This window comes from Ceratotherium simum, chromosome 2, assembly GCF_057802395.1.
Source record: "Ceratotherium simum simum isolate JZ-2026a chromosome 2, ASM5780239v1, whole genome shotgun sequence".
In the NCBI taxonomy this organism is placed as follows: Eukaryota; Metazoa; Chordata; class Mammalia; order Perissodactyla; family Rhinocerotidae; genus Ceratotherium; species Ceratotherium simum.
The window spans coordinates 14,825,572-14,852,273 of NC_141901.1; the positions used below are offsets into that span (position 1 = coordinate 14,825,572).

A 26,702-nucleotide genomic window follows, 5' to 3' on the forward strand; every position below is an offset into this window, starting at 1 on the left:
TTTTCCAATCCTGGGGTACAGCATTTTCACTTTCATCTTATTTGTTGGAGATATAGCACTTTTTGAGTCCAGACATGATGCTGTCACTAGAAATTTTAGTACAAGTACCTATTTGCTTAACATGGAGATCTCTCCCCCTCATTCATCCTATATTTGTGATTTCTCCAGTGTAATCACTTATTGTATTGCTTTATAAAGTGGTATTCAAAACGTGTATTTATTTCCTATACTTGAAATGAAACTGTGAGTCTAGACTTCTAGTTAATAGTGTGTTAAATTTTAGTTATTTTTCTTGATTCCCTTAGGTTATCTGTGTAAGCCTTTAAAACTACAATAATGTCATTTCTGGTGAATGTCTTTTCCAATTAATAAGTTGTTGTTCCATTATAAGAGACTTTTTAAAGACTTGATTATCAGGTAATTTCCACTTCTCTGAGGGATAATTTATAATTTTGGCTAACAAAAGAAAAATATTTACTGTGTCGGCACATGTGCTATTTTTAAGGGCCCATTTTTGCAAATTTAGTCATTAAAATACAGGAATTTTGTTTCTATGGCTTACTAAAGTATTTCTAACCCTTATTCCTGCAGACAGGCTGGACTCCAGGTGTATCTTCCATTTCTTTTCAAATTCCCCTTCTGTTCCTCTTTTGCTCCTTTTCTTCTTCCCAGCATGAACACAAAGCCTTCTTTGTGCAAGTTTCAGATAGATGAAAGCACAGTCCATCCCTGCTGTCACTGCTGTTTATTTAAAAAAAATCTAAACTAGGAGGGAAACTTATTTTTATGCAGAATCACAAACCCAAAGAGGAAAGGGTGTGTGGAGTGGGAAGTAGAGGTGGGGGGAAGGGGGTAGGGGAGGATTGGAGAGACTGGTTCAGGGATTTAAGTTGAAACTTTGTTTTTAAAGAGAATTTTCTCCTTATCTGTTTTGTATATTAATCAGTGAATAAAATTATTGTATTCTTTAGTTTGGTCAGTTAGGAAGATTTGAAGGAGAGGGAAAGAAATGAATGTTACGTCAGGGAAGAGAAGCTGAGGGAAACAGGGACGTTGGTTTAGCTAATATTATTATTACTCTGTACTGTGCAAGTGATATGAGGGTTGCAGAGTTTTGCAAGACTTGTTCCCTATTAAGGGAGGGCACGGTTCAGCAGAGGTTTGGAGCTAGGAAACTTAACGCTGTACCTTGGAAATGATGCTTGATTGGCATCTCTGCCCCTATTGGGGCACAATAGAAAGAAGAATACAGTTGGAAAACGGGCTAGGTTGTAAAGCATTTTTTCCACTACCTTCATGCCCTTGTTTTTTTGGTCAGGTTTTTTTTTTTTTTTTTTTTGGTGAGGAAGATCAGCCCTGAGCTAACATCCATGCTAATCCTCCTCTTTTTGCTGAGGAAGACCGGCTCTGAACTAACATCTATTGCCAATCCTCCTCCCTTTTTTTTTCCCCAAAGCCCCAGTAGATAGTTGTATGTCATAGTTGCACATCCTTCTAGTTGCTGTATGTGGGACGTGGCCTCAGCATGGCCGGAGAAGCGGTGCGTCGGTGCGCGCCCGGGATTCGAACCCTGGGCTGCCAGTAGCGGAGCGCGCACTTAACCGCTAAGCCACGGGGCCGGCCCCCCTTCATGCCCTTGTTGATGAAGTTCTTTCTACTTGAAATTTCCTTTAACTTCCTACCTTCACCAACCAAAACACTGTATATCCTTCAAATTCTAGCTCAAATGCTGCTGCTTCTATGGTTTTCTAAATACCCCAGCTTGAAATAATGTCCTCCCTACTTGATACTTCTAAGTACTTAGCTTATACCCTTAGGATGTACTCTGTATTTATTACAGAGTGTTTTTGTTCTGAATGAATCACCAAAGTTCTTTTGGTGAATTTATAGGTGATTTGATTTAGGAATATTTTCATTGGAAATTTGACATTTAATGTGATTGAACATCTTGTCATTGTTTATTAACTGGAATGTTTTTGAGGGAGATATGTTAGGAATGCTATTCTTATATCACGGTTGAGGATAATTTATAGAGTTTGGAGATAGTAAGACCAGATAGGACGCTCCTATAACATTTTAGTGTTCTAAACTAAGTAAACAGGGGCAGGGAGGAGAAGGGCCTTATACCAGGAGCTTTATATACGTAATTTTATTTACTTAAATTATTCCATTTACAAGAGTGATCTCTAACTGGTTTCATTTTGTTGTTTTGCTTTATTGGTTGACATTTAGTAACGAGAAATGACTGTTGAGGCGACAGGTATGTGAATATTGTTTGGAGCTATGAAGTTGACTTGTTCTTTCCCATACTAATTCCTTTTCTCGTGTGAGTTTTTAGAAAAAAAGCAAATGAAAATCAGCAGTCTCTCTCATCATTTGTATTTTAGTCTCATGCTCCAACCCAGTTGTCACTCATCTTCATTGGACAATCTTCCCTAATCTTTAAAATGAGAACACTGGACTAGCCATCTCCAAGGTCCCCTTCAGCTCTAATAATCTGTCATAATTGTGTAGCTAACTTAAACTTTTGCTCCTAATTCACTGTTTCCTGTTGTAAAGGGAATAGGTAGTCTATAGATCTTATTGGGCAACTCCTTCAGCTCCACAGAACTAGAGTTTTCAGATACAATACAATATGCCTAGTTAAATTTGAATTTCAGATAACAGATAGTTTTTTAGTCATCATGCAATATTTGAGACATATTTAGATTAAAAACGTTGTTTATCAAATTCAAGTTTAACTGGGTGTCCTATATTTTTACTTGCTAAATCTGGCAACCTACAAAGAACTCTCTGAATATTTAGATGTATAGATAGAGGAGCTCATATTAAGGAAGGGTGTGAAGAAAGTTGTCAAGTACTAAGGAAGCTCTTTAGACTGAAGGGAAGCGGAATGAGGGAAGTGATGACTTTAGTGGGTTGAAATTAGAGGATTAAACTGTTTGAATCTCTTAAGGTCACTTCTAAGTCCTAATGCTGTCATAAAAAGTTTTAAGTACTTAATTAAAAAAAAAAAAAATCTGTGCTAGTGAAGTAATACAACGTTGTGTAACCCTGAGTCATCACCTTTTGAAATCCTGTGAATTGTGTTGTAACAAGACTTAAAAGATCAAAGATCTTGGAACAGTCCAAGGGAAATTCAAATGATTAAGTCCCAACCAACTTACGTTAATAGATAAATTAGCTTTGTTTTAACGTTGTGTTAGTTCAGTTGTTTCTTATGGTTGCAAATAGCAGAGACCAGCTTTGGCTTATTTAAGCATAAAAGGAAATGTTGAAAGATATTAATGTATCTCATAGAATCCTAGGAGAAGCTGAACACTCAAGCTATGGAAAGGGAAAGGATTTTAGTAGCAAGAGTTTAGATATTTATGAAATTTCCAATTATTAAGGATTCCAGTCACTCTTTCTAAGCTCAGTGTTACAGACTTATGAGAGAGAGAATTGGATTTTGGCCAGAAGGGTATGGCCTTATAGTAAAGCCCTGGCCTGGACATTGGGTGCCTGTCTTCACATTTGAGCATAGTTTCCAGAGAAAAGCAAATATGTTGAGAAGAGAAAAGAGAGTGTCTTTACTATCACTATTTGTAGAACTTTTATTAATGTACATGATTTTATAGAGGGAATGTTAGGTCTAATGTGAAAATTGAGGGGATAAAAAATTACTTTCTACTTCTTAAAAATACGTGTTTGTTGCAACATATTTTATTTGCTTCTTATATAGCATTTCAAATATTTTTCACATCAATACTTACGCTATTGCCCAACCATTAAATAGGAAACTGTAATGAGTAAGACTCAGGTGGCGTGTATGCATGTGAGGGCTTCTCTTCGTGGTTTATCACTCATTCGAGTAACCTCTTCTAAACAAGTTTTTGGATAGTGCTAATTTATTTGATTTATTGGCAGGCTGTTAGAGAGATAAGTCTAAGTAATTTCTACCCAGAAGTTTTTTGGTTTTTTTTTTTTTGAGGAAGATCAGCCCTGAGCTAACATCCATGCTAATCCTCCTCTTTTTGCTGAGGAAGACCGGCTCTGAGCTAACATCTATTGCCAATCCTCCTCCTTTTTTTTTTTTTTTTCCCCCCTCCAAGGCCCCAGTAGATAGCTGTGTGCCATAGCTGCACATCCTTCTAGTTGCTGTATGTGGGACATGGCCTCAGCATGGCTGGAGAAGCAGTGTGTCGGTGCGCACCCGGGATCCGAACCCCGGGCCACCAGTAGCGGAGCGTGTGCACTTAACCGCTAAGCCACGGGGCCAGCCCTGCCCAGAAATTTTTTTGATTGTTGTATAAGTTGATATTAGGTTGAGCCGTAATAGTAACACAAGATAAACACAAATAATTGTGTCTTAAACAAGATAGAAGTGTTATTTCCCTCTCATGTAAATGATACAGAGATGGGAAGTCCAGGGCTGGTGTGGTGACCCTGTGGTCCTTGGGGAACCTGGTTCCTTCTACCTCCGTGCGTCACCGTTTGTAGGCTGTGATCCTTCTTCTCATTGTCCCAGTGTCTCCAGCCATTTCGTGAGTTCCAAGGGGCGGAATTGAGGTAGGGAAAGGAGGTCAAGGAACAGATAGCAACTGTTGTTTTTTTTTTTTTTTTTTTTTGTTAAGGAAGATTAGCCCTCAGCTAACATCTGTTGCCAATCCTCCTCTTTTTGCTGAGGAAGGTTGGCCCTGGGCTAACATACGTGCTCATCTTCCTCTACTTTATATGTGGGACACCTGCCACAGTGTGGCTTGATAAGTGGTGCATGTAGGTCCGCGCCCAGGATCTGAACCTGCAAGCCCTGGGCCACAGAAGCAGAGTGCACGAACTTAACCACTATACCACCAGGCCAGCCCCTTTAAGGAAGTTTTCTGGAGGTTTTGTCAAGTTAATTCTGCCTTATTGGCGAGAACTTAGTCATGTGGCCACCCCTAGGTGCAAAGGGAGACTGGGAAATTTATTTATTCTGGACATTCATGTGCCCAGGTAAAATCAAGGATTCTACTACTAAGGAAGGGGGTGAGGGATGATAGGTTGATAACTAATATCTCTGCTACAACTGTCCATTTTACTTTCCTGCTCCTGATTGTCTGGTCAAATCTTTTCTTCTTTTGAGTATGTAAATGTGACTACATTCTTTTGCTATTTCCCTTTCTGCCTTTTCTCATTTTACTTACCTTTGAAAGCTGTAAAGTGATATCAATGTAAGTTGGTATTTGTGCTAAGAATGTACATAATTTTAGAGGTCTATCAAAGACCTTACAGGTGATAGTTACTCTCTATTTTACAGTTAATGAGAATCCAAAACATCAAAACTAGTCAAATAGTAATATTCTGCATATCACTGAGAACACTTTTTTCCCCTAATATTTTAATCTCTCTGAACATAAGAAAGCACTGTGCTATGTAGTGTAATTCACTTGGCAGCTTTTTTCTTTCTTAGTGCCAAACAAAAATCAGTGACATCTTAGATTAAATACATTCTTAAAAAAAATATGGCCAAGGTTTGTTAAGATTTTATTTTAATTTTGTGCTACCATATAGGATTGCTTTAAGAACAGGAGGGGTATATTTTCTTACATAAAGTAGTTTTTTTCTGATTATAGAAGTAGTACGGCTCATTGCAGAAAATTTATAAGAGACGAGTTTAAAAAGGAAACAGGCACCACCTGTATGCCCACCACTTGGAGATAACATTTTGGTTTATTTTCTCCCAATAATGTTTTTCTTCTGCCATCAACACAGGTCCACGTAGATGCGTGCGGGCATGTGCGTCATAGATAACGTTAGCAAATTCAGCATCAGTTTATATGTTCAGTTTGTACATTTTTCTTAACATTATTTTGTCAATTTTTTGTGTTAAAATATTCTTTGAAAATGTGATTTATTTATTTATTTATTTTAAAGATTTTATTTATTTATTCCCCCCACCCCCGCCCAAAGCCCCAGTAGATAGTTGCATGCCACAGCTGCACATCCCTCCAGCCGCTGCATGTGGGACGCGGCCTCAGCATGGCCGGAGAAGCGGTGCGTCGGTGCGCGCCCGGGATCCGAACCCGGGCCGCCAGCAGCGGAGTGCGCGCGCTCAACCGCCAAGCCACGGGGCTGGCCCAGAAAAATGTGATTTAAAGATTGATTTCAGGATAGTCATTTGTATGGATGTATCATTTCTTAACTACTGGGAATGTATTTTTGCTACTTTCTGGTTTTCTAGCATTTAACATTGGCTAATAAAGAAGTAAGGAGGTAGGTAAAGATGATGAGAAACAGTAAAATACACCATTCAGGTAGTTAAGATGAGGGAGCTACCTAAGTAGATTAAGATAAATAAATGTGTTTCAGCTGATTAAAATGTGATATCAAGAATATTGTAGTCTAATTTAAATTGGGAGACAGCCCAGGATGAATTTTATTTTAAACAAAAAGGAATTGTAATTCAGAGCTCTAGTTTCATTAGTTGCTGGTTTATCTTGAACCTTTGGCTTCATGTATTAAAGATTATTTAATAGTTATGCTTGGGGCCGGCCCTGTGGCTTGGCGGTTGGGTGCGCGCGCTCCGCTGCTGGCGGCCCGGATTCAGATCCCGGGCGTGCACTGATGCACTGCTTGTCCGGCCATGCTGAGGCGGCGTCCCAAGTATGGCAACTGGAAGGATGTGCAGCTGTGACATGCGGCTGTCTACTGGGGCTTTGGGGAGAAAAAGGGCAAAAAAAAAGGAGGATTGGCAATGGATGTTGGCTCAAGGCTGGTCTTCCTCAGCAAAAGGAGGAGGATTGGCATGGATGTTAGCTTGGGGCTGATCTTCCTCACACCAAAAAAAAAAAAAATTATGCCCAAGACTTACTTCCAGACAAGTTTATTATTTTTAAATATGGAGGAGAAGTTTATTACAGTGCACTATTTAGGACTGTAAACCTCTTCTACATTGCTGCCTTCAAATGAAATGTTTGCAGTAGAACTAAGCTAAATAACACCTTACTTTTTATTAGATTACCTACCATTTTCAGGTTACATGCACATCATTGACTTTTTTTTAGGTTTTGCTTTTTTGGCTTATGGTGCTAATCATATAGAAAATATTTCAGATAAAGTACAATGGAAAGCAACCTAATGTGATGTGAACTCTGATGTTGTATAGACCGGGCCTTTGATCCTGGTTCTACAGCTTACAGGTTCTGTGACTTTGGGCAAGTCACATCACTTGACTTGTTCAAGCCTAGATCTCCCATATGTAAAATAGGAATTATGTTGTCTGCTTCAGAGATTGTCTTAAGACTAGAAGTAATATATAAAAGCCCCTAAGAGAGTATCTATATAGCAGTCATTCAATGAATAAGAGCCATTACCGGGCCGGACCCGTGGCTTAGCGGTTAAGTGCGTGTGCTCCGCTACTGGCGGCCCGGGTTCCGATCCCGGGCGCGCACCGATGCACCGCTTCTCCGGCCATGCTGAGGCCACATCCCACATACAGCAACTAGAAGGATGTGCAACTATGATATACAACTATATACTGGGGCTTTGGGGAAAAAAAAAGAGGAGGAGGATTGGCAATAGATGTTAGCTCAGAGCCGGTCTTCCTCAGCAAAAAGAGGAGGATTAGCATGGATGTTAGCTCAGGGCTGATCTTCCTCACACACACACACAAAAGTAAGAGCCATTACCAGCAATAACAACAATAGTGATTTTCAGTCTCTTTCCCTTCATGGCTTCTAGAAAGAAATCAGGGTTAGGTAGTTTTTTTAGATAATTCCTTTCTGCTTTATCATAGACATTGAATAAAGCCAGCAGTGGTATGAGTAGGAGTTTTGGAGCCAGAGGTTGGTTTCAAAAGCTGTTGGGAAATTAACACCTACTGTCTTGCCAGTTGCTTTGCTGAGAGCTGGATATACAGTGATTAACAAAAAGACATGGTGTTTCAAGTCAGATGGGGGAAGCAGACATTAAGACACCGAAAAATTGAAATATATAGAATTTCAAATTGTATTAAGTGCAATGAAAGAAAAATATAAGATGCAGTAACTTTAGAGTGAATTGTCAGGGGAGACCTCTCTTGAGGAGTCAGTTTAGTTTAAGACTTAAACACTGTACACACAGGGGTGCTTAATGACGGGGACACGCTTCTGAGAAATGCGTCATTAGGCGGTTTCGTCATTGTGCGGACATCATAGAGTGTACTTACATAAACCTAGAGGGTATAGCCTACTACACACCTAGGCTGTATGGTACCTAATCTTATGGGACACTGTCGTATATGCAGTCTTTTGTTGACTGAAATGCCGTTATGCAGTGTGTGACTATATTACCTATTCTGTTGTTACCTGTTTTGCCCAAAAAGGTCAGGTTTCTGGTTCCATGCCACTGTGAGGTTAAAAGATTCTTTTTGCAAAGCAGGCAGTGAATCAGAGAAACACGTAATTCATGGACTAGCAAGATGATCTTGTGGAGTCAGAGTATAATTTTTTATATGCCATACCCAGTATACGTTTTTCCTTTGTGTTTCTTTCTCTCAGCCTACTTTATTTTCTCATGCCTCTCTGCCTTTGAAAGGGTTATTTTAGCTATCTGTAAATGACCCTGCTCTTTTCTCATTTTAATAAAGACTCAGTCCAAAGTAACCTCAGCTTGGAAGCCTTTTTAGAAGAGTTATCTTTCTAAAATGCAAATCTGAGTATATTTATAAACCTTGTGCTTAAAACATTGGTTTCCAGTTGCCATTAGGATAAAATGGAGAATTGATAAAATAGCTTAAAGGCCTCTGGTGATCTAGCCCCTGTTTGCTTGTCCAGCCTCATCTCTGACCACTCGTGCGTCCCTTCACTGTGTGTTCCAGCCATAGGGTCTCTGCTGCACGGTGGTTGTCCCCTTCTTGGAATCTTAGGGGTTGTCTAGTTCAGCTGCTTATTTAACAAATGAGGTCTCTTTGAGCTCTGAAACACAGTGATTCTGTTTAACAGGTTACCTAAGCACCCAGCTTTCGTAGTTTCTAGTTAACTGTCTGCCTCCTTCCGTTGTCCTTCTGTCCATCTGTCAGCGTGCTGGTGCAATCATAGCCCATGGGCTGGATGAAATTAATAGAGGTGAGATTGAGAAGAAAAGCAAATTAGAAAGCCTATAACCTTCAACCTCCCTTTCAGGTTACTGATATTAGACATTATTCAGATTTATTGTGATCATATTTTGAGGTTCTAATTAATGCCAATTTCATGTTATAGAAGAACTCAGAAGAAAGCAGAAGTGGAGCACTTCTTGTACTGTTTTCTTCTATATTCCCTCTTATAAAGGCAGTGACGGTAATAAGCAGTCACCATCTATTTTCATCAGTACCTGGATACGTGAAAAGAGGAGGCTGAGGAAACTTAATGTTCTTCCTTGTATCCTAGTAGCGGCAGCTTCTATCAACTTTAATTCCTCAGAGAAAGAAGGGAATGGCATTAAGAAATAAACATCAGGCATCTAGGTTGTATAATACTATGTATAGGAATGTGGCAGATTTAAATAGTTAACCTTCTAATAGTAATAGCATTAAATGATAGAATTTGCTTAAATTGTAGTTTTTATTGTATGTTGTTTTGTTGTTTTTTCTTCATAGGTTAGCTCTGACGGGGGGGGAGGGGACAGAGTAACAAATATCTGTAGAGTGATAACTGTGTCAGCTACTGTGCTGTGCATTTTTGCAGGGTTTTTTTTTTGTGTGTGAGGAAGATCAGCCCTGCGCTGACATCTGATGCCAATCCTCCTCTTTTTGGCTGAGGAAGATTGGCCCTGGGCTAACATCTGTGCCTATCTTCCTCTACTTTATATGGGATGCTGCCACAGCATGGCTTGACAAGCGGTGCATTGGTGTGTGCCTGGGATCTGAACCCGCGAACCCCGGGCTGCTGAAGCGGAGCGCGCGCACTTAACCACTGTGCCACCAGGCCGGCCCCCTTTGCAGGGTTTTTTGTTTTTGTTTTGGGGCTTTTTTTTTTTTTTTTTAACATTCACACAACAGTTTAGCAAGTTACATGTTATTCATCTAAATTTTGCATGTAACTAACTGCTTAGAAAAGTGAAATAGCTTGTCTGAGGCTGCACACTAATGGTGGAGGTAGAATTTGAACCTAAGTCTTCCTGGCTGAAAGCTTATATTTCTTTTACTAGTTTATTGTTAGCACTAAAGATATCTTTTTCCTTAGTATTGTATTAGCTCAAGTATGGATTCCTGAACTACCCACATACAAGTTTTCATGCAGGAAAAGAAGCCATGAATTAATCATATTAAAATAGGACTCTATTTAGCTCAGCACGCCCAAGCAGTGTTCAGTGCTGTCTCAGGTGTCACAGGTTGGGGTTATAAATGGGGGGGGGGCGTGTTGTAAAAGAAGGTTACAAGGAGACTTGACATCTGTCCCCACCTTATACTGGCCCTCATGCTATTGAGATGCCTGTGATATTTATTCGTATACTTTCTCTCCTCTCTCTCTGTTCTCCTTTCACTCTAAACTTTCTTTGTAGCATTCACTGCACCATTAATAATTGATGTCTTTCCTCACTGATAGACAGTGAGCTCAGTAAGAGCAGGGCTACGTGTATCTTGTTTAGCAGCATAGGTGCTCAATAATAGAAGTACTCCTTGTTATCCCAATCTCTTTGTTCCCTGAGATCAGATAGTGGGTTGGGATAACAAGGGATACCCTTATTTCTGGAATGACTGTACAAGAAGAGAAAGTAGGAGTTTTGGAGTATGGGAAGAGAAGGACGGGAATAGGAGGAAGGGGAAAAGAAAAGGGTACAATTGATAAGGAGAGTGAAGGTGTGGAGATTGTTATAGAAGTTGCAAGTTCTTTGGAATGTATAGATAACAAAGGCTTGTCTGTGGGCGATTAGTGAGTAAGGCAGGAGAGCTCCTGCCGTGAGAAGTTGACTGCTCTATTCAACTTGACTTGGGTGGATTGGGACCTGATTTCAGCAGCTTGACTGACGTTTATTATGTTTTTTTTTTTCATGCTTCTGGTCTGCTTAACCCAATACTTAGTTGGGAAGGGGACTGGTTCTAGCGTATGAGGAATCCTAGCTAAAAGAAATGGCTGGTTTCCCTTTGCCACATCTCAAGTTTCCAGGCTTCTTTTTTAACGTAGAGTGAAATTTTCGTGGACTGCTATGAGTAGGGATAAAATGTTAAGACTTTACGTGGTTTAGCCCCCTCCTGCCACCCTTCCCTTCTTTCTCAACTCTTATTATGCTTTTGCTTCAGCTATGGATGGCATCCTCCTTCCTGGCTATTTCTCAGACATGCCAAGGGTGTTCCTGCCTCAGGCTTTTTATATTCATGCTTCTTTCCTCCTGGTATTTTCCCTACAGATATCCACTAACTTGCCCTCTAACCTTCTTCAGATCTTCTCCAGTGTCATCTTATCTTTGAGGCTTTCCCTGACCTCTCTGTGAAAAATAACACCTCCCACCCCCATTCCTCTGCTTTCTCTCTCTGTGACACCATCTGGCATACTGGATGTCCTGTTTACTCCCATGGGAATTGTAAGTTCCATGAGGACAGGGATTTGGTTTTGTTCATTGTTGTATCTCCAGCGCCTAGAACAGTGCCCAGAACTGTACCTAGCACTTAGTGGAATGAATGGATTCTTTCCCTTCTTCTCTTTTAGTATATTTCTACATGGGACAACACTTTTGTAACTGGAAAAAACCTCTGTTTATTAATCAGTCCAGTTGTAGAGATAAAATGAGAAAAGAACCTTTCTTCTTTGTGTCACTTTTTTTTGAATTTCTTTTGTCTTTGGTTGGGGAAGCATCCTATTGAAAAATTTCAAAATGAAGATGGGCATATGAGTGAAATGAAACAAGCAAAAGGAACTAAAGTAAAATACAGATAACCTTAATATGAAAAAATAATTTTATAAAAACTATTTATTCTTCCAGGGAATATAGGTCCTCGGTATATTTCTGCAACCTCCATCATTTGTATTTTCTGTTTTGGCTAATACTTTCCCATCTCTTTGCTTTTTATCACTTTGTCTCCTTCTGTCACTTTTCACTTAATCTTAAGTCCTACTGATCCTTCGAGGTTTCAACTCCCAGCTCAAAAAAGACATTTCCAATCATCTCATCCTTGCTTTCATTTTTTTGCTAAACTCTTATGTGTTCTTTGAGTCTTTATCGATGGTTTTATTGCTCAGATGACACTTAGGTACTCTTCTGTGTATTGTTTATATGTATATGTCTTGTATTTTCCATCTCCATCAGCTGTCTTGTGAGAGCCAGGACCTTATGGTGTTCTCGCTGCACAGGACCCAAAAGGCATTTGGGAACTGGGGGAGACAGAGCAGTTTGAAAAGCCTTCATATAGTTCCATTAGATAACGTTGATGTTTTTAGGCTTTACTTTTTTTTTTTTTTTTTTTTAAAGATTTTATTTATTTATTTTTTCCCCCCAAAGCCCCAGTAGATAGCTGTGTGTCATAGCTGCACATCCTTCTAGTTGCTGTATGTGGGACGTGGCCTCAGCATGGCTGGAGAAGCAGCGCGTCGGTGTGAGCCCGGGATCCGAACCCGGGTCGCCAGCAGTGGAGCGCACTCACTTAACCACCAAGCCACGGGGCCGGCCCTAGGCTTTACCTTTAAAGGACTTGGTCAAACTGTTGGTGTTACAGAACCTGGAAAAATGCTACTTCAGATATTTTAGGTTCAACCTAAATAAGTTAGTTAGAAGAAAAGGCACTTTTTTTTTCCTTGAAGAATTAGTAAGTAACACTTTGTTTTTCTTTATGTAGATGAGTCCTATCAATTTAAAAATATCCAAATTTATAATTTGAGCATCCACAGTAGGGTCGCCTATTATAATCTGAAGAAACATTTTTTTCCATCATACTTTTCAAAAACCGTGGATGTGTAAGTTTTAAGATGTTAAAAATAGTCTGGAACCGGGGCCGGCCCGGTGGCTAAGTTCTCGTGCTGTACTTCAGCGGCCGGGGTTCGCAGGTTTGGATCCTGGATGCGGACCTATGCACTGCTCATCAAGCCATGCTGTGGTAAGCATCCCACATATAAAGTAGAGGAAGATGGGCACGCATGTTAGCCCAGGGCCAATCTTCCCCAGCAAAAAGAGAAGGATTGGCAACAGATGTTAGCTCAGGGCTAATCTTCCTCACCAATATAAAAAAAAAAATAGTCTGGGACCAAAATGTATAACAATTTTATATTATGAAAGTGTGTGTGTATGGTTAGATAAATATATAGCTATGGAGGTAAGAATAAACATTATTGTATAAATGTTGATATCATAAGAAAAGACATGATATAAAATATAAACAGTACTTGGGGGTGAAGGAATTGCTTAAGAAGAAAGCAGACTTAAAATTATTTAATGGTGATATAATACTGAGTTTTACTTTTTATTGTTTTCCTGATAAAATTTGAAGAGAAAAAAGTAGACTGTTCTTTTTATCATTTCTGTTATTTTGCTTTTATATATCATTTGTGGGAGTTCATTTAGTAGGTGATTACTTTGATATCTTGATTTATGTTTAAAAGGGTATAAATTTTTAAAAATACGTAAATCATCATGTTGCTTTTTCAGTAGCCATTTCTGAAACCATAGGTCAGCTCTCAAAATCATTTTTCTGTTTTTACTTCTGAACTCACTTAACATGGATTACTTTTGATCCAGCTTTATTAAAGAGAACCCTTTAGAAAAATGGTAATAGTGTTAGTTCCTAATGTTTTCCTTTATTTGTTTTAAAATTCTAGGAATTAAAGCCATTTTTTATGAAGGAAGTTGGCAGTCACTTTGATGATTTTGTGAATAATCTCATTGAAAAATCAGCATCATTAGACAATGGTGGATGTGCTCTCACAACCTTTTCTGTTCTTAAAGGAGAGAACAACCATAGAGCTAAGTAAGTATAAGTATTAGTTTCTTTTAATGCAAACATCTACTCTAGTATAGTTTAGTGGTCAGAATGTGGACTGCAGTAAAAATGCCTAGGTTCACATGCTAGCACCACTTTTTATTAGCGGTGTGTTGACTTGGGCAAATTATTTAACCACTTGAAGGGTGGGTTTCTTCATCTTACTGTGTGCGGTATAATAAACATGCATACCTCATTTAAGACTATGCTAATAATAAAATAATACAGCCAACACTGGTTGAGTGCTTTACATTTAGACTAAACAAGGACCCTATGAGGTAGATGCTGTATCTGTCTGCATAGTGCAGATCAGGAAACTGAAGCACAGAGCAGTTAACTGTTGTCCAAGATTACACAGTGGGGATTTGAACCCAGAGTCTGGCTCCAGAGTCCTTGCTCTTCAGTACGTTGTTATACTACCTTTCTATTGTGCTCTATACAATACTTGTAATAAAGTACAGTGCAATTAGTGTATGTTTCTGTTTTTTGTGAGGAATATTAGCCCTGAGCTAACACCTGTTGCCAATCCTCCTCTTTTTTGCTGAGGAAGATTGGCCCTGGGCTAACCTCTGTGCCCACCTTCCTCTACTTTATGTGGGACACCTGCCACAACGTGGCTTGATGAGCGGTGTGTCGGTCCGTGCCTGGGATCCAAACCTGCGAACCCCGGGCCGCCAAAGTGGAGTGCGCGAACTCAACCACTACGCCACCGGGCCAGCCCCAGTGTATGTTTTTCTAATTGGTCAGTCATCCAGGGCACTAGAGGGGTGGCTGTCAAAGGCCAATGTGTGCTAATCTACCGTTCTGTGCTCTTCTTGGTTTTGTGCCTCTGTGGTCTCTGTCAGTCTCTCCTGTTCTGGAGGACAGTTTTGACAAGTAATAGTTGACAGACTTGTTGGCAATACTGCAGAAAGCCTTAAAGATGATAATGCTAGATGTTAAGATGTGTGATTTTAGTAACTGGAGGAGCCCTTTAAGATCAGGAGGCTGTTGAGGATTGTTGGAAGTCCTTTGACATTAGAGAGAGTATCACAAACAGTGCAGTTTTGGAGGACAGACCATTAAAAGTATGTGAACTGGAGTAAAGTATGGCTGGAGGCCTGTCTATGACCTTATGAATGTTTGGGAGGAGGAAGAGTGGCTGTCAATGTGTGGTGCCAGGAATGCATTTCCATAGGAGCTGGGCCCCTTTGAATGCTGCTCTTGTTAGAGGTGCCTAACATCTCTTCCTAACCATATATGCATGTACCTATATCATAGCGTTGTTCAGAAGGAGTAAATGAGATAACACGCATAAAACCCTCAACACAGTACCTTGATCATAGTGAAAAGGCAGTTGATGTTACATGCTGTAGTTGGTAACGTTCTTTCTCTTATCCGTAGGTTTAAATTTCTCATCGTACTTGAAGTACTTATATTTTGTTTTAATTTTTTGCTCTTCCCAGAGATCTGAGAGCACCTCCAGAACACGGAAAGATTTTTGTTGTAAGGCGATCTCTCTTAGAGTGAGTATTTTTTGTTGGTTTTGTTAATTATTAGTTTGAATTAAAAAAAATCAGACTATTCTGATTGTTAGAATCACTGCTTAATCTATGAATGGTTAATGAGTTTGTTCTGTATTCATGTAAATCATTAGTTTTGATACTTCTTTTTGTACATTTGTCTCTTGCTCCTTTTCTCTGATTTTCTGGTTCTGTATCTTGTTTCAAAGGAGGAATTAGAGATAAGAACAGTTATCTGTCCTCTGATAAATGCCTTAAAGTTGTGCTGCAGAGAATTGGTTACCTAAAGAGCTAGAACAAAAGTTTTCTAATTAGGTAAACCACTTCAAGAGAGTTTTGGTGTTGTTACCTTCTTGATATACAGGCATACCTCAGAGATATGGCAGGTTCAGTTCCAGACCACCATAATAAAGTGAATATCACAACAAAGCGAGTCACATGAATTTTTTTGTTTCCTGGTGCATATAAAACTTACGTTTACACTATACTTTTGTCTGTTAAGTCTGCAATAGGGTTATGTTTAAAATACAAGTATGTACCTTAATTAAAAAATACTTTATTGCTAAAAAATGCTAACCGTCATCTGAACCTTCAGTGAGTCATAATCTTTTTGCTGGTGGAGGGTTTTGCCTCCATGTTGGTGGCTGCTGACTCATCTGGGTGGTGGTTGCTGAAGGTTGGTGGCTGTGGCAATTTCTGAAAATAATACAATGAAGTTTGCTGCATCGGTTGACTTTTCCTTTAACGAGTGTTTTCACTGTAGCATTTGATGCTCTTTGATAGCATTTTACCCACAGCAGAACTTCTTTCAGAACTCGAGTCAGTCCTCTCAAAAGCCGCCACAGCTTTATCAACTAATTTGAGGTCATATTCTAAATCCTTTGTTGTCATTTCAACCATCTTCACGGCATCTTCACCAGGAGTAGATTCCACCTCAAGAAACTTTGTCTTTGCTTATCCAAAAGAAGCAACTCCTCATCCATGAAAATTTTGTCATGAGATTGCAGCAATTGAATCACATCTTCAAGCTCTACTTCTAATTCTAGTTCTCTTGCTGTTTCTACCACATCTGCAGTTACTTCGTCCACTGAAGTCTGGATCCCCTCAAAGTCATCCATGCGAGTTGGAATCAACTTCTTCCAAATTCTTGTTAGTGTTGATATTTTCACCTCTTCCTGTGAATAACAAGTGTTCTTACTGGCATTTAGAATGGTGAATCCTTTCCACAAGGATTTCAATTGACTTTGTCCGGATCCATCAGAGGAATCAGTATCTATGGCAGCTATAGCCTTATGAAATGTATTCCTTAACTAATAAGACTTGAAAGTCGAAATTACTCCTTGATCCATGGGCTGCAGAATGGATGTTTTGTTAGCAGGCGTGAAAACAACAGTGATCTCATTGTACATCTCCATCAGAGCTCTTGGGTGACCAGGTGCATTGTCAGTGAGCAGCAATATTTTGAAAGGAATCTTTTTTTTCTGAGCAGTAGATCTCAACAGTGGGCTTAAAATATTCAGTACACCATGTTGTAAACAGATGTGCTGTCATCCAGGCTTTGGTGTTCCATTTATAGAGCACAGGCAGAGTAGATTTAGCATAATTCTTAAGGGCTCTAGGATTTTCAGAATGGTAAATGGGCACTGACTTCAACTTAAAGTCACCAGCTGCATTAGCCCCTGACAAGAGAGTCAGCCTGTCCTTTGAAGCTTTGAAGCCAGGCATTGACTTCTCCTCTCTAGCTACTGAAGTCCGAGGTGGCGTCTTCTTCCAATATCAGGCTGTTTTGTCTACATTGAAAATCTGTTGTTTAGTGTAGCCACCTTTATTAACTGTGTTAGGTAGATCTGGATAACTTGCTGCAGCTTCTCCATCCGCACTTGCTGCTTCACCTTGTACTTTTATGTGATGAAGATGGCTTCTCTCCTTAAATCTCATGAACCAACCTCTGCCAGCTTCAAACTTGTCTTCTGCAGCTCCCTCACCTCTCTCAGCCTTTGTGGAACTGAATAGAGTTAGGGCCATGCTCTGGGTTAGGTTTTGGCTCAAGAGAATGTTGTGGCTGGTTTGATCCATTATCCAGACCACTAAAACTTTCTCCATCTCAGCAATAAGGCTGTTTCACTTTCTTATTATTGGTATGTTCACTGGAGTAGCACTTTTAATTTCCTTCAAGAACTTTTCCTTTGCAATTACAGCTTGGCTAACTGTTGGGCGCAAGAGGCCTAGTTTTTGTCCTGTGTCACCTTTTGACATGCCTTCTCACTAAGCTGAATTGTTTCTAGCTTTTGATTTAAAGTGAGAGATGTGTGACTTTTCCTTTCACCTAAACACTTAGAAGCCATTGCAGGGTTATTAACTGGCCTAATTTCAATAGTGTTGTGTCTTAGGGAATAGAGAGGCCTGAGGCAAGGGAAAGATGGGGAACAGCTGGTTGGTGGAGCAGTCAGAAGACACACAACATTTATCAGTTAAGTTTGTCATCTTATATGGTCGCAGTTCATGGCACCTGAAAACAATTATAACAGTAACATCAAAGATCAGTGATCACGGGGCCGGCCCGGTGGCGCAAGTGGGTAAGTGCGTGTGCTCCGCTGTGGCGGCCTGGGCTTTGCCGGTTCGGATCCCAGGCGTGCACCAACGCACTGCTTGGCAAGCCATGCTGTGGCGGCGTCCCATATAAAGTGGAGGAAGATGGGCACGGATGTTAGCCCAGGGCCAGTCTTCCTCAGCAAAAAAAGAGGATTGGCAGTTGTTAGCACAGGGCTGATCTTCCTCACAAAAAAAAAAAAAGATCACTGATCACAGATCACCATAACAAATGTAATAATAATGAAAAAGTTTGTAATATTGTGAGAATTACGAAAATGTGACACAGATACATGAAGTGAGCAAATGGAAAAATGGTGCTGAAAAACTTGCTCAACACAGGGTTGCCACAAACTTTCAATTTGTAAAAAATGCAATATTTGTGAAATGCAATAAAGCGAGGTACGCCTGTATAAATGTTTTTCATCTCTTCTTTGTCTAGCCAGCTTAGAGACTTGATAGTTTTCTCAGATTTACTTATTTTAGAATGCTGATTATGTGGATTTTATGAAAAAATTAATAAGCAGTGTAAATTAATTGTGGTGACCTCATTTTGTGAACTGAAAAGTAAAGGTACACTTTGGGTAGGTGATGAATATTTCCTTTGTCATGCTTTCTGAGTAGATTATTTATTTACTCAGTCATTTATTAGGATACTGCTGTAATTTAACCTGTGTTAGTACAGGTCATCTGAAATAGGCTGGTGAAAATTATCTAAGTGTCTTAATGTTCGTTTCTTTAAAAATGTGTCTTATGCTTACCAAAATTCACTTTTCTGTGAGCCAAGTTCATCTGTATTATTTAACTTGGATGAGAAGGCCAAAGTTTTCTGAACATGTAATGTAGAATACTATTTCAGTGTTTTGCAACATTTTTGTTTGAAGAGATATATCTTTTAAAATCTATATTTGGGGGAAATGCAGGCTTTTCACATAAAAGGGAATATAAAACAATTACTTTGAACATTATAATTAAGATTTTAATGATAAAATTGTACTATATGAAAAACAAAATCAAAATGTGCTTTAATTAGAAAATGTTTTCGGGCTGGCCCCGTGGCTTAGCGGTTAAGTGCGCGCGCGCGCTCCGCTGCTGGCGGCCCGGGGTTCGGATCCTGGGCGCGCACTGACGCACCACTTCTCCGGCCATGCTGAGGCCGTGTCCCACATACGGCAACTAGAAGGATGTGCAGCTATGACATACAACTATCTACTGGGGCTTCGGGGGAAAAAATAAATAAATAAAATAAAAAAAAAAAAGAAAATGTTTTTAACCAAGAAAATAAAACACATATTCTATGGCTCAAGTGGGTTCTTATTAGAATTTTAAGATCCTTAATCTAGAGATTTAATAGTATTTTAGAGTCTTCAAAAAGTTATTTAGAAGATTAGCATACATCTTTCCAAAAACAAAGCTAAAAAACTTCAGTCAAGTGTGAAAACTTATTTAGAAAAAGTCATCTAGAAAGTCATTGCTATGCTTTAAAAGAAAAGTAGCTCAGTCTTAGTCAAATAAAAAGATCTGTGAGGATAGAAAGCAAAAGCATTTGTAAATGGTTAAATTTTAGACACACAGGGTGGTAGTTGGTTATATATCAACATTGTAGAAATGCTTTTGTGTGAATCTTAACATCTTGGAAATAGATAGTACTTCCTATATTTTAGTTAAGTATTGGGAGTGGAATGTAAGAATAGGATTTTTAAAAAACTTTAGCGTTTGAAATAGTTTCTGTGTTCCCTGTTTTCAGTGAATGGCTTTTTGTCTACTTTTGAAAGCCCCCACTTCTGGCAGGTTTTCAAGAATGCACACCATTTGTTTTCAGTGTTTGATATCTATGCTGTCTTCTAGGGGGCAGTATCATTACTGGGAGGAGCCTTTCCCTAAGCTCTTCCATTAAGTTTTTACGTTGGTCATGTCATTTACTACCTCTACAGCGGGTTTAATATTCTGTGATTACTGTTTTAGATGTTTTTGGAGGGTGGATTAAGCATCTTCTGAACTGCTTTGAAGTAAAGTCTTTATGGTGTTTTAAAATTAAATATAGATTATTAATTTTATTTGTTTGAACTGTCTTTACAGTGAGCTGTTTGAGGTGGACCACATCAGAACAATATATCACATGTTTATTGCCCTCCTCATTCTCTTTATCCTCAGCACACTTGCAGTAGATTACATTGATGAAGGAAGGTAAGACAAGAAAAAGGATGTTTGGTTAGTTGATTTAAATTATGATAAAGGGTGATTTGGTTAAATTTGCTTTAGAAAATCCCAGAACAGCTGATTTGAGGATGAGATTCCTCTCCTAAAAAATACAACTAAAAAGAATATTAGAAGTTTCATTGCTTTTGTTTTTAAAGTGGTCTATTTTAATAGACTGTAATTAGTTTCTAGGTAATTTTCCTAAATTGGAGAATTTTTTATATATGATTTACCAATATTTCTACTATGGTATGCATTCCAAGTTGTTACTAAAAATAAGTAGCTTATGGAAATTTAATGTTTGAAAAACATATTTCTTTTTAATATAAAAATCAAATTGTAACTTTAAAAATCTCAGTGTGGTAATCAGACACTGAATTATGGGCTTTATTAGAAAATTGAATTTTGAGATAATGATATAATAATATATTAATAGATTTTTGAATTGTACCTATTTCCTTCTGAAAAGTCATCTTGGGTACATAATAGTGATTGTTGTTTGAATACTTGATTAACTTTGCCATAGAATATTGTAGAGTTTAAAATTTATTAATGTGAGAATCTAATCTTTGAGAAGTGCAAAGTCTTATTATTCCGGGTTATCTTAGGTATCTTGTGTTCAAAGACCACATTATCTTAGGGCTTTTAGAAAATTTATTGTTCAGATATATTGTAAAGCAGAGGCTTAGAAGCAGTTCTCTATCTAGCACAGCTATTACGTCCATTACTTCAATTTATTAATGTTGTGTTTCCTAAGATTGAGAGTTTTGGGTCTGAATTGGATTGAATTCTATGAATCAATGCATATAAAAAATTCACTTTTGTGTTCTTTCTCTGTGCTTTTTCTCCCCAGGCTGGTGCTTGAGTTCAGTGTCTTTTTTTATGCTTTTGGCAAATTTCCTGTTGTTATGTGGACGTGGTGGACCATGTTCTTGTGCACACTTTCAATTCCCTATTTCCTCTTTCAACGTTGGGCCAGAGGCTATAGCAAGAGTTCTCATCCAGTGATCCATTCTCTCTTCCACGGCTTACTTTTCATGATCTTCCAGATTGGAGTTCTAGGTTTTGGACCAACATATGTTGTATTAGCATATACACTGCCACCAGCTTCCCGCTGCATCGTTATACTGGAACAGGTGAGGTTTTGAGTGTTGCCCAATGCAATGCTTTGCTTAGTTAAAATAATAACAATACTACTACTACTGATATTCTGTTATTTTTAGTTGTATTAGTTGGATAAATTTTCATGTCTGGTTCTTTGTGCTATTATCTATAAAATTAAACTAGATCATCTCATCTCTTAAAATTTGTTACTCAGTGTTCTTTGATTCTTGATAATTGAAATAAATTATATTGAAATATTCTGGATGAATTCAATTTTTCTTTTTTTGCTTGAGGAAGGTTAGCCTTGAACTAACATCTGTGCCAATCTTCCTCTATTTTATATGTGGGACATTGCCACAGCATGGCTGGTGAGTGGACTAGGTCCGTGTCCAGGATCTGAACCCACGAACCTGGGCCACCAAAGCAGAACGCGTGGAACTTTAACCACTCAGCCACGGGGCTGGGCCCTCAAATTTTTTTTTTTAATTTATTTTATTTTATTGAGGTCATACTAGCTTATAACATTGTGAAATTTCAGTTGTACATTATTATTTGTCAGTCACCATATATATGTGCCCCTTTACCCCTTATGCCCACCCCCAACCCCCTTGCCCTCTGGTAACCACTAATCTGATCTCATTGTCCTTGTATTTGTTTGTCTTCCACATATGAGTGAAATCATATGGTGTTTGTCTTACTCTGTCTGGCTTATTTCGCTTAACATAATATGCTTCATGTCCTGGAAAAATTCAGATTTTGTTCTTGAACACTTTCTGTAGAAGTCATCTAAATTATAAAATATTTTTGTAATTAAAAACTCTACTTTTGAAACGTCAGACATTTAAATAAAGGATTTATTTTGTTTATACACCCTTCAGAATTTTCTGACTTATATTGGCTATCTTAATGCTCTATTTGACTAGTAGAAAGGAACATTTCAGACTTTCTTTGAACCAGCTTTCTTAATTTGTAATATACTTGTAATAGATAGTGCTGTTACATGCAAAATTGAGTAATAACTTGTCCTTCTTTAGAGTTTGTCATTTGCTTTATTTTATAAAAGTGAACTTGAGTTGGTATATGCAAAATTAAGAAGTTCTCTATGTGACTATATTCTAGTGTTGTTCTGGGGTTGCTTATAGGAGATGGCAATGATACAAAATTCATCTTTTTGTTCCCCCCTCCTTTTATAGATTCGCTTGATAATGAAGGCCCATTCATTTGTCAGAGAGAATGTGCCTCGGGTACTAAATTCAGCTAAGGAGAAATCACGTATGTAATTACATTAGGTCAAAGGATATTTCAACCTTTGATGTTTACTGGGATGGCATATTACATTCTGTAGACATTGTTTGATTTTAAGTATATAGGATCCATATTGATTTGGAAGACTAGCTCTTTTTTCGTGTGTGTGAGGAATATCAGCCCTGAGCTAACGTCTGATGCCAATCCTCCTCTTTTTTTTTTTTTGCTGAGGAAGATTGGCCCTGACCTAACATCCGTGCCCATCTTCCTCTTCTTTATATGGGACGCCGCCACAGCTATGGCTTGACAAGCGTGCGTCGGTGCATGCCCGGGATCCGAACCTGCAAACCCTGGGCCGCTGCAGTGGAGCGCATGCACTTAACCACTTGTTAACCACTTCCAGGCTGGCCCCTGGAAGACTATGTCATTATTTCCTGATTGTTCCTGTTTTTCCTTTGTACCTACAATTTAAAGACATCAATCATTAGACTCTTCTAACTTTGTGTTATTTTTATAGAATTTATAGACTCATCACACCCATGTATGCTTACTCTTTTTGAATTGCTGCTTCAAACTCTAGAGGTTATCTCTAAGTCACAGCAATAACTTTGTTTAGAGGGATTGGTAATATTCAATTAATATAAGAATAAGAAGTCATCATTTTGGGAAATCAGGAAGAAACAACATGAGCTAAGAAGAAAGGTAGTTTTATCCTTCTCTGTCTGTGCTGCCTTATTTTCCCCTTGTAGTTGTGCTGAGAGAAATTGAAGAGCCTCTGATATAAGCTTAGTTTCCCTTTTTCAGGTACTGTTCCAGTACCCACAGTCAACCAGTACTTGTACTTCTTATTTGCTCCTACCCTCATCTACCGTGACAACTACCCCAGGTAACGGCACTGTGAAGTAGACATGTGGTGAGCACCAGAAGTGTGGCATGAGTGAGGTGGGATAGGCAGGGACCAGTTCATGGAGGGCTACAGAGAATACAGAATGAGTTTTAATTTTCTCACTGGCATGAGAAGCCCCAAGTGGTGATTCTGGCAATCCAGTTTGATTACAATGATTCTTGACAGAATTATACAAATATTTCATATGTCAAAAATGATGTTCTTTGTAGGACAAGATTGTGAGGATCTTTATTAAAGCTCAGTTATTTAGGGCCAGCCCCGTGGCTTAGCGGTTAAGTGCACGCGCTCCGCTGCTGGCGGCCCGGGTTCGGATCCCGGGCGCGCACCGATGCACCGCTTCTCCGGAAGTGCTGAGGCCGCATCCCACATACAGCAACTAGAAGGCTGTGCAACTATGACATACAACTATCTACTGGGGCTTTGGGGGGAAAAAATAAATAAATAAACAAATAATTAAAAAAAAAAAGCTCAATTATTTACTTTATTTAGAAAGCTTATTTTATTTCTTTTTAGGACTCCCACTGTAAGATGGGGTTATGTTGCTATGCAGTTTGCACAGGTAAATTTTTTTTTAACCTGCTTTAGGTTTGCTGATTGGTGGGAGATGAGAATTCGAATAATAATTTAATATATTTAATGCGTTGGTAAATTCATGTTTACTGGGATCTCTAGAACTCTTTCTGAAGTCTTTTAAACTATTCCCAGTACAGTAAGTGATGTTTGTATTGCCAACATCAAAGGTAATTTTCCTCAATGAAAGAATTTATTTTAAATAAAGTAATTGCATTTGGTTGCTTAAGTAAGCATCTACATTAATTTCCCCCTCCCCTCGTGGTTTTTTATTTTTGGATATTTTATGTGTGGGTGTGGTCTGACATCCCCCAACTCCTCCCCCAACCCGTTATCAGAATCATAAATTCTTGTCTCAATCAAATACCCATTTATGAAATAAATGCTTTTTTTTATAGGTTTCATGTAGCCAGAAAAGCAGGTTCCAAGAGTCTGATCTTCTAAAAATGCCATTTGATAAAGGGTTGGGAAAAGGTATGGTAGAAGCTAGGCTTGAGTAATATCTCTGAAAGATTACAGTTGGCAATCTTATAGACTAGTGTTAAACGGAATCTATTTGTAAACGTTAGTTTAAGGGTCACATTTGTATCTTCTTTTGAAGGAAAAAATCATCTTCCGTCTTTCCTTATCAAGTCATCATTATTATAATTATGTCTTTGTTATGTTCCAGGTTTTTGGTAGCTTTTTTTATGTATACTACGTCTTTGAAAGGCTCTGCATCCCCTTGTTTCGGAATATCAAACAGGAGCCCTTCAGCGCTCGTGTTCTGGTCCTATGTATGTTTAACTCCATCTTGCCAGGTAACATGGGTACTGGTTAAATTGGCCGTTCATAAAGTTGCAAGGAAAATAGAAAGCTATTACACGAGCCCCTTTGATTTTCCTGCTTTTCACTGTAAACTTATCTACCTGTCTATACCTATCTCGACCTCGTTCCATCAATCTAATTAATGAAGTATACTTCGGTGTCAGGTCAGTCTTTTCATTTGTCTTCTGTCACTCAAGTTTTGCTTTCTCTGACTGTAGATAGTCCATGTTGATGCTTTATCTTTCCATTCACTATTCAGTTCACTGTAATCTTGCTCCTAATCCCACCAGGCCACTGAAATGGGCTTTATTAAAATCACCAGAATCTCCTGATTCTAAATCCAGTAGATGGTTTAGCCCTTATTCTGTTTGATCTCCATGAAGCATTGGATGCTGTGGACCACATTTGACATCCCTCTTGCCACTCTTTCTTATTCTCCTCTCTTTCCAGCCATACCTCAATCTCCTAACTTCATTCATTCCACTTATTTTTTCCTAGAGATATGTGAGTACCTGTCATATGCCAGCTACTGAGGCTGTTGCAGTGAACAAGGCATACATACTCTTCACTCTCTGGAAGCTTGCAGTTTAATTGTATTTATAGTTTCCCTTACTTACTCTTTCTCTTTTTCCTACCTATTAAAAGTTGGTAATGTTTTCTGTCATCACCTTCTCTCTTCCTTTCCCTCTCTCCCGGACTTCTGCTAGTAACCCTTCCTAATTGCCCCCAAGATGTACTCCAGTGAGCTCTTTTATCTGTCCCTCTAGTAGGATATGTGTTACATACTTGTGTGGCTTCCTCATTAGGCTACAAATTCCTTGAGATCCAAGATTGTGTCTTATAGCCAGTCAGCCAGCCATACTGTCTCCCATATTGTCTAATACATAATAGATGCTCTATAAATATTTTTTGAGTAAACAAGTGAATGAAAGGGGTGGGCATGTAAATGGATATTTTACAATATAGTGTAATATATACTGCATAGGTAGGATAAACAAAGTGCTGATGAACTTTGTATCATATTGGAAATGACATTTAAGATTGGGTATTGAAAAATAGATAGGCATTTGCCTGGCAGAGAAGTGGTGGAAGGAGGTGCTTCCAGGTAGTGGGATGGATGCAAAGGCATGGAGTGTTTTAGAATGTCAGAAGTCCAGTTATGGATGATGTTTATGACACTGGGAGTAGAGTCAGAGATAAGTTAACCTTGTCACTGTTGACGTTTTGGGCTGGGTAATTCTTTGTTTTGAAGGGCTGTCTTGTGCATTGTAGGATATTTAGTGACATCTGGCCTCTTAACAACTAGATACCAGTAGCACAACCCCTACCTCTTGAGTTGTGACAACCAAAAATGTCTCCAGAATTGCCAGATGTCCCAGGGAAAAGGGGGGGCAAAATCTCCCCCAGTTTTAAATAACTGGTTTAGAGGAATACTTAAGGGCCAAATTTTAAACGGCCATGGGTACCAAGTTAAGCCATACATCTAGGCATTTTTATTAAAAACAGACTGGGTCATTTGTTGTCTGTAAAACCCATTTGGGAGGAAGTTATTGCTTTATAAAATTAAAATAATTAACTTGCAAAGAATATTGTATCATCTCTGGAATGGGTAACCTGGAATAATAACTTTTATTTTACAAAATAATTCCAGCTAAGCAAATAATGACATATAATTAACTGCGTGGTATGTGAGCTATTTGGAAAGACTCAGAATATTGTTAATCTTATCTTTAGGTGTGCTGATACTGTTCCTTAGTTTTTTTGCCTTTTTGCACTGCTGGCTCAATGCCTTTGCCGAGATGTTGCGCTTTGGTGACAGGATGTTTTATAAGGTAATGTATACTTGGACTCATGTTTCTTTTCACGTTTGTGTCCTCATTGTTACGTA

At 38.7% G+C, this 26,702-nt stretch overlaps 1 protein-coding gene across 2 annotated transcripts in view; it reads left to right on the forward strand.

Moving 5' to 3' along the window:
* SOAT1 (sterol O-acyltransferase 1) overlaps positions 1-26,702 on the forward strand; it is a 76,229-nt gene that overhangs the window by 38,981 nt on the left and 10,546 nt on the right. For both annotated transcript variants that reach the window (XM_004424984.3, XM_087438481.1), the window contains 9 exons: positions 13,731-13,879; positions 15,337-15,396; positions 20,062-20,169; positions 21,035-21,317; positions 22,479-22,557; positions 23,335-23,416; positions 23,951-23,996; positions 24,678-24,807; positions 26,549-26,646. In XM_004424984.3, the coding sequence (XP_004425041.1) occupies positions 13,731-13,879; positions 15,337-15,396; positions 20,062-20,169; positions 21,035-21,317; positions 22,479-22,557; positions 23,335-23,416; positions 23,951-23,996; positions 24,678-24,807; positions 26,549-26,646 (1,035 nt within the window). The remainder of the gene's footprint in view (positions 1-13,730; positions 13,880-15,336; positions 15,397-20,061; positions 20,170-21,034; positions 21,318-22,478; positions 22,558-23,334; positions 23,417-23,950; positions 23,997-24,677; positions 24,808-26,548; positions 26,647-26,702) is intronic.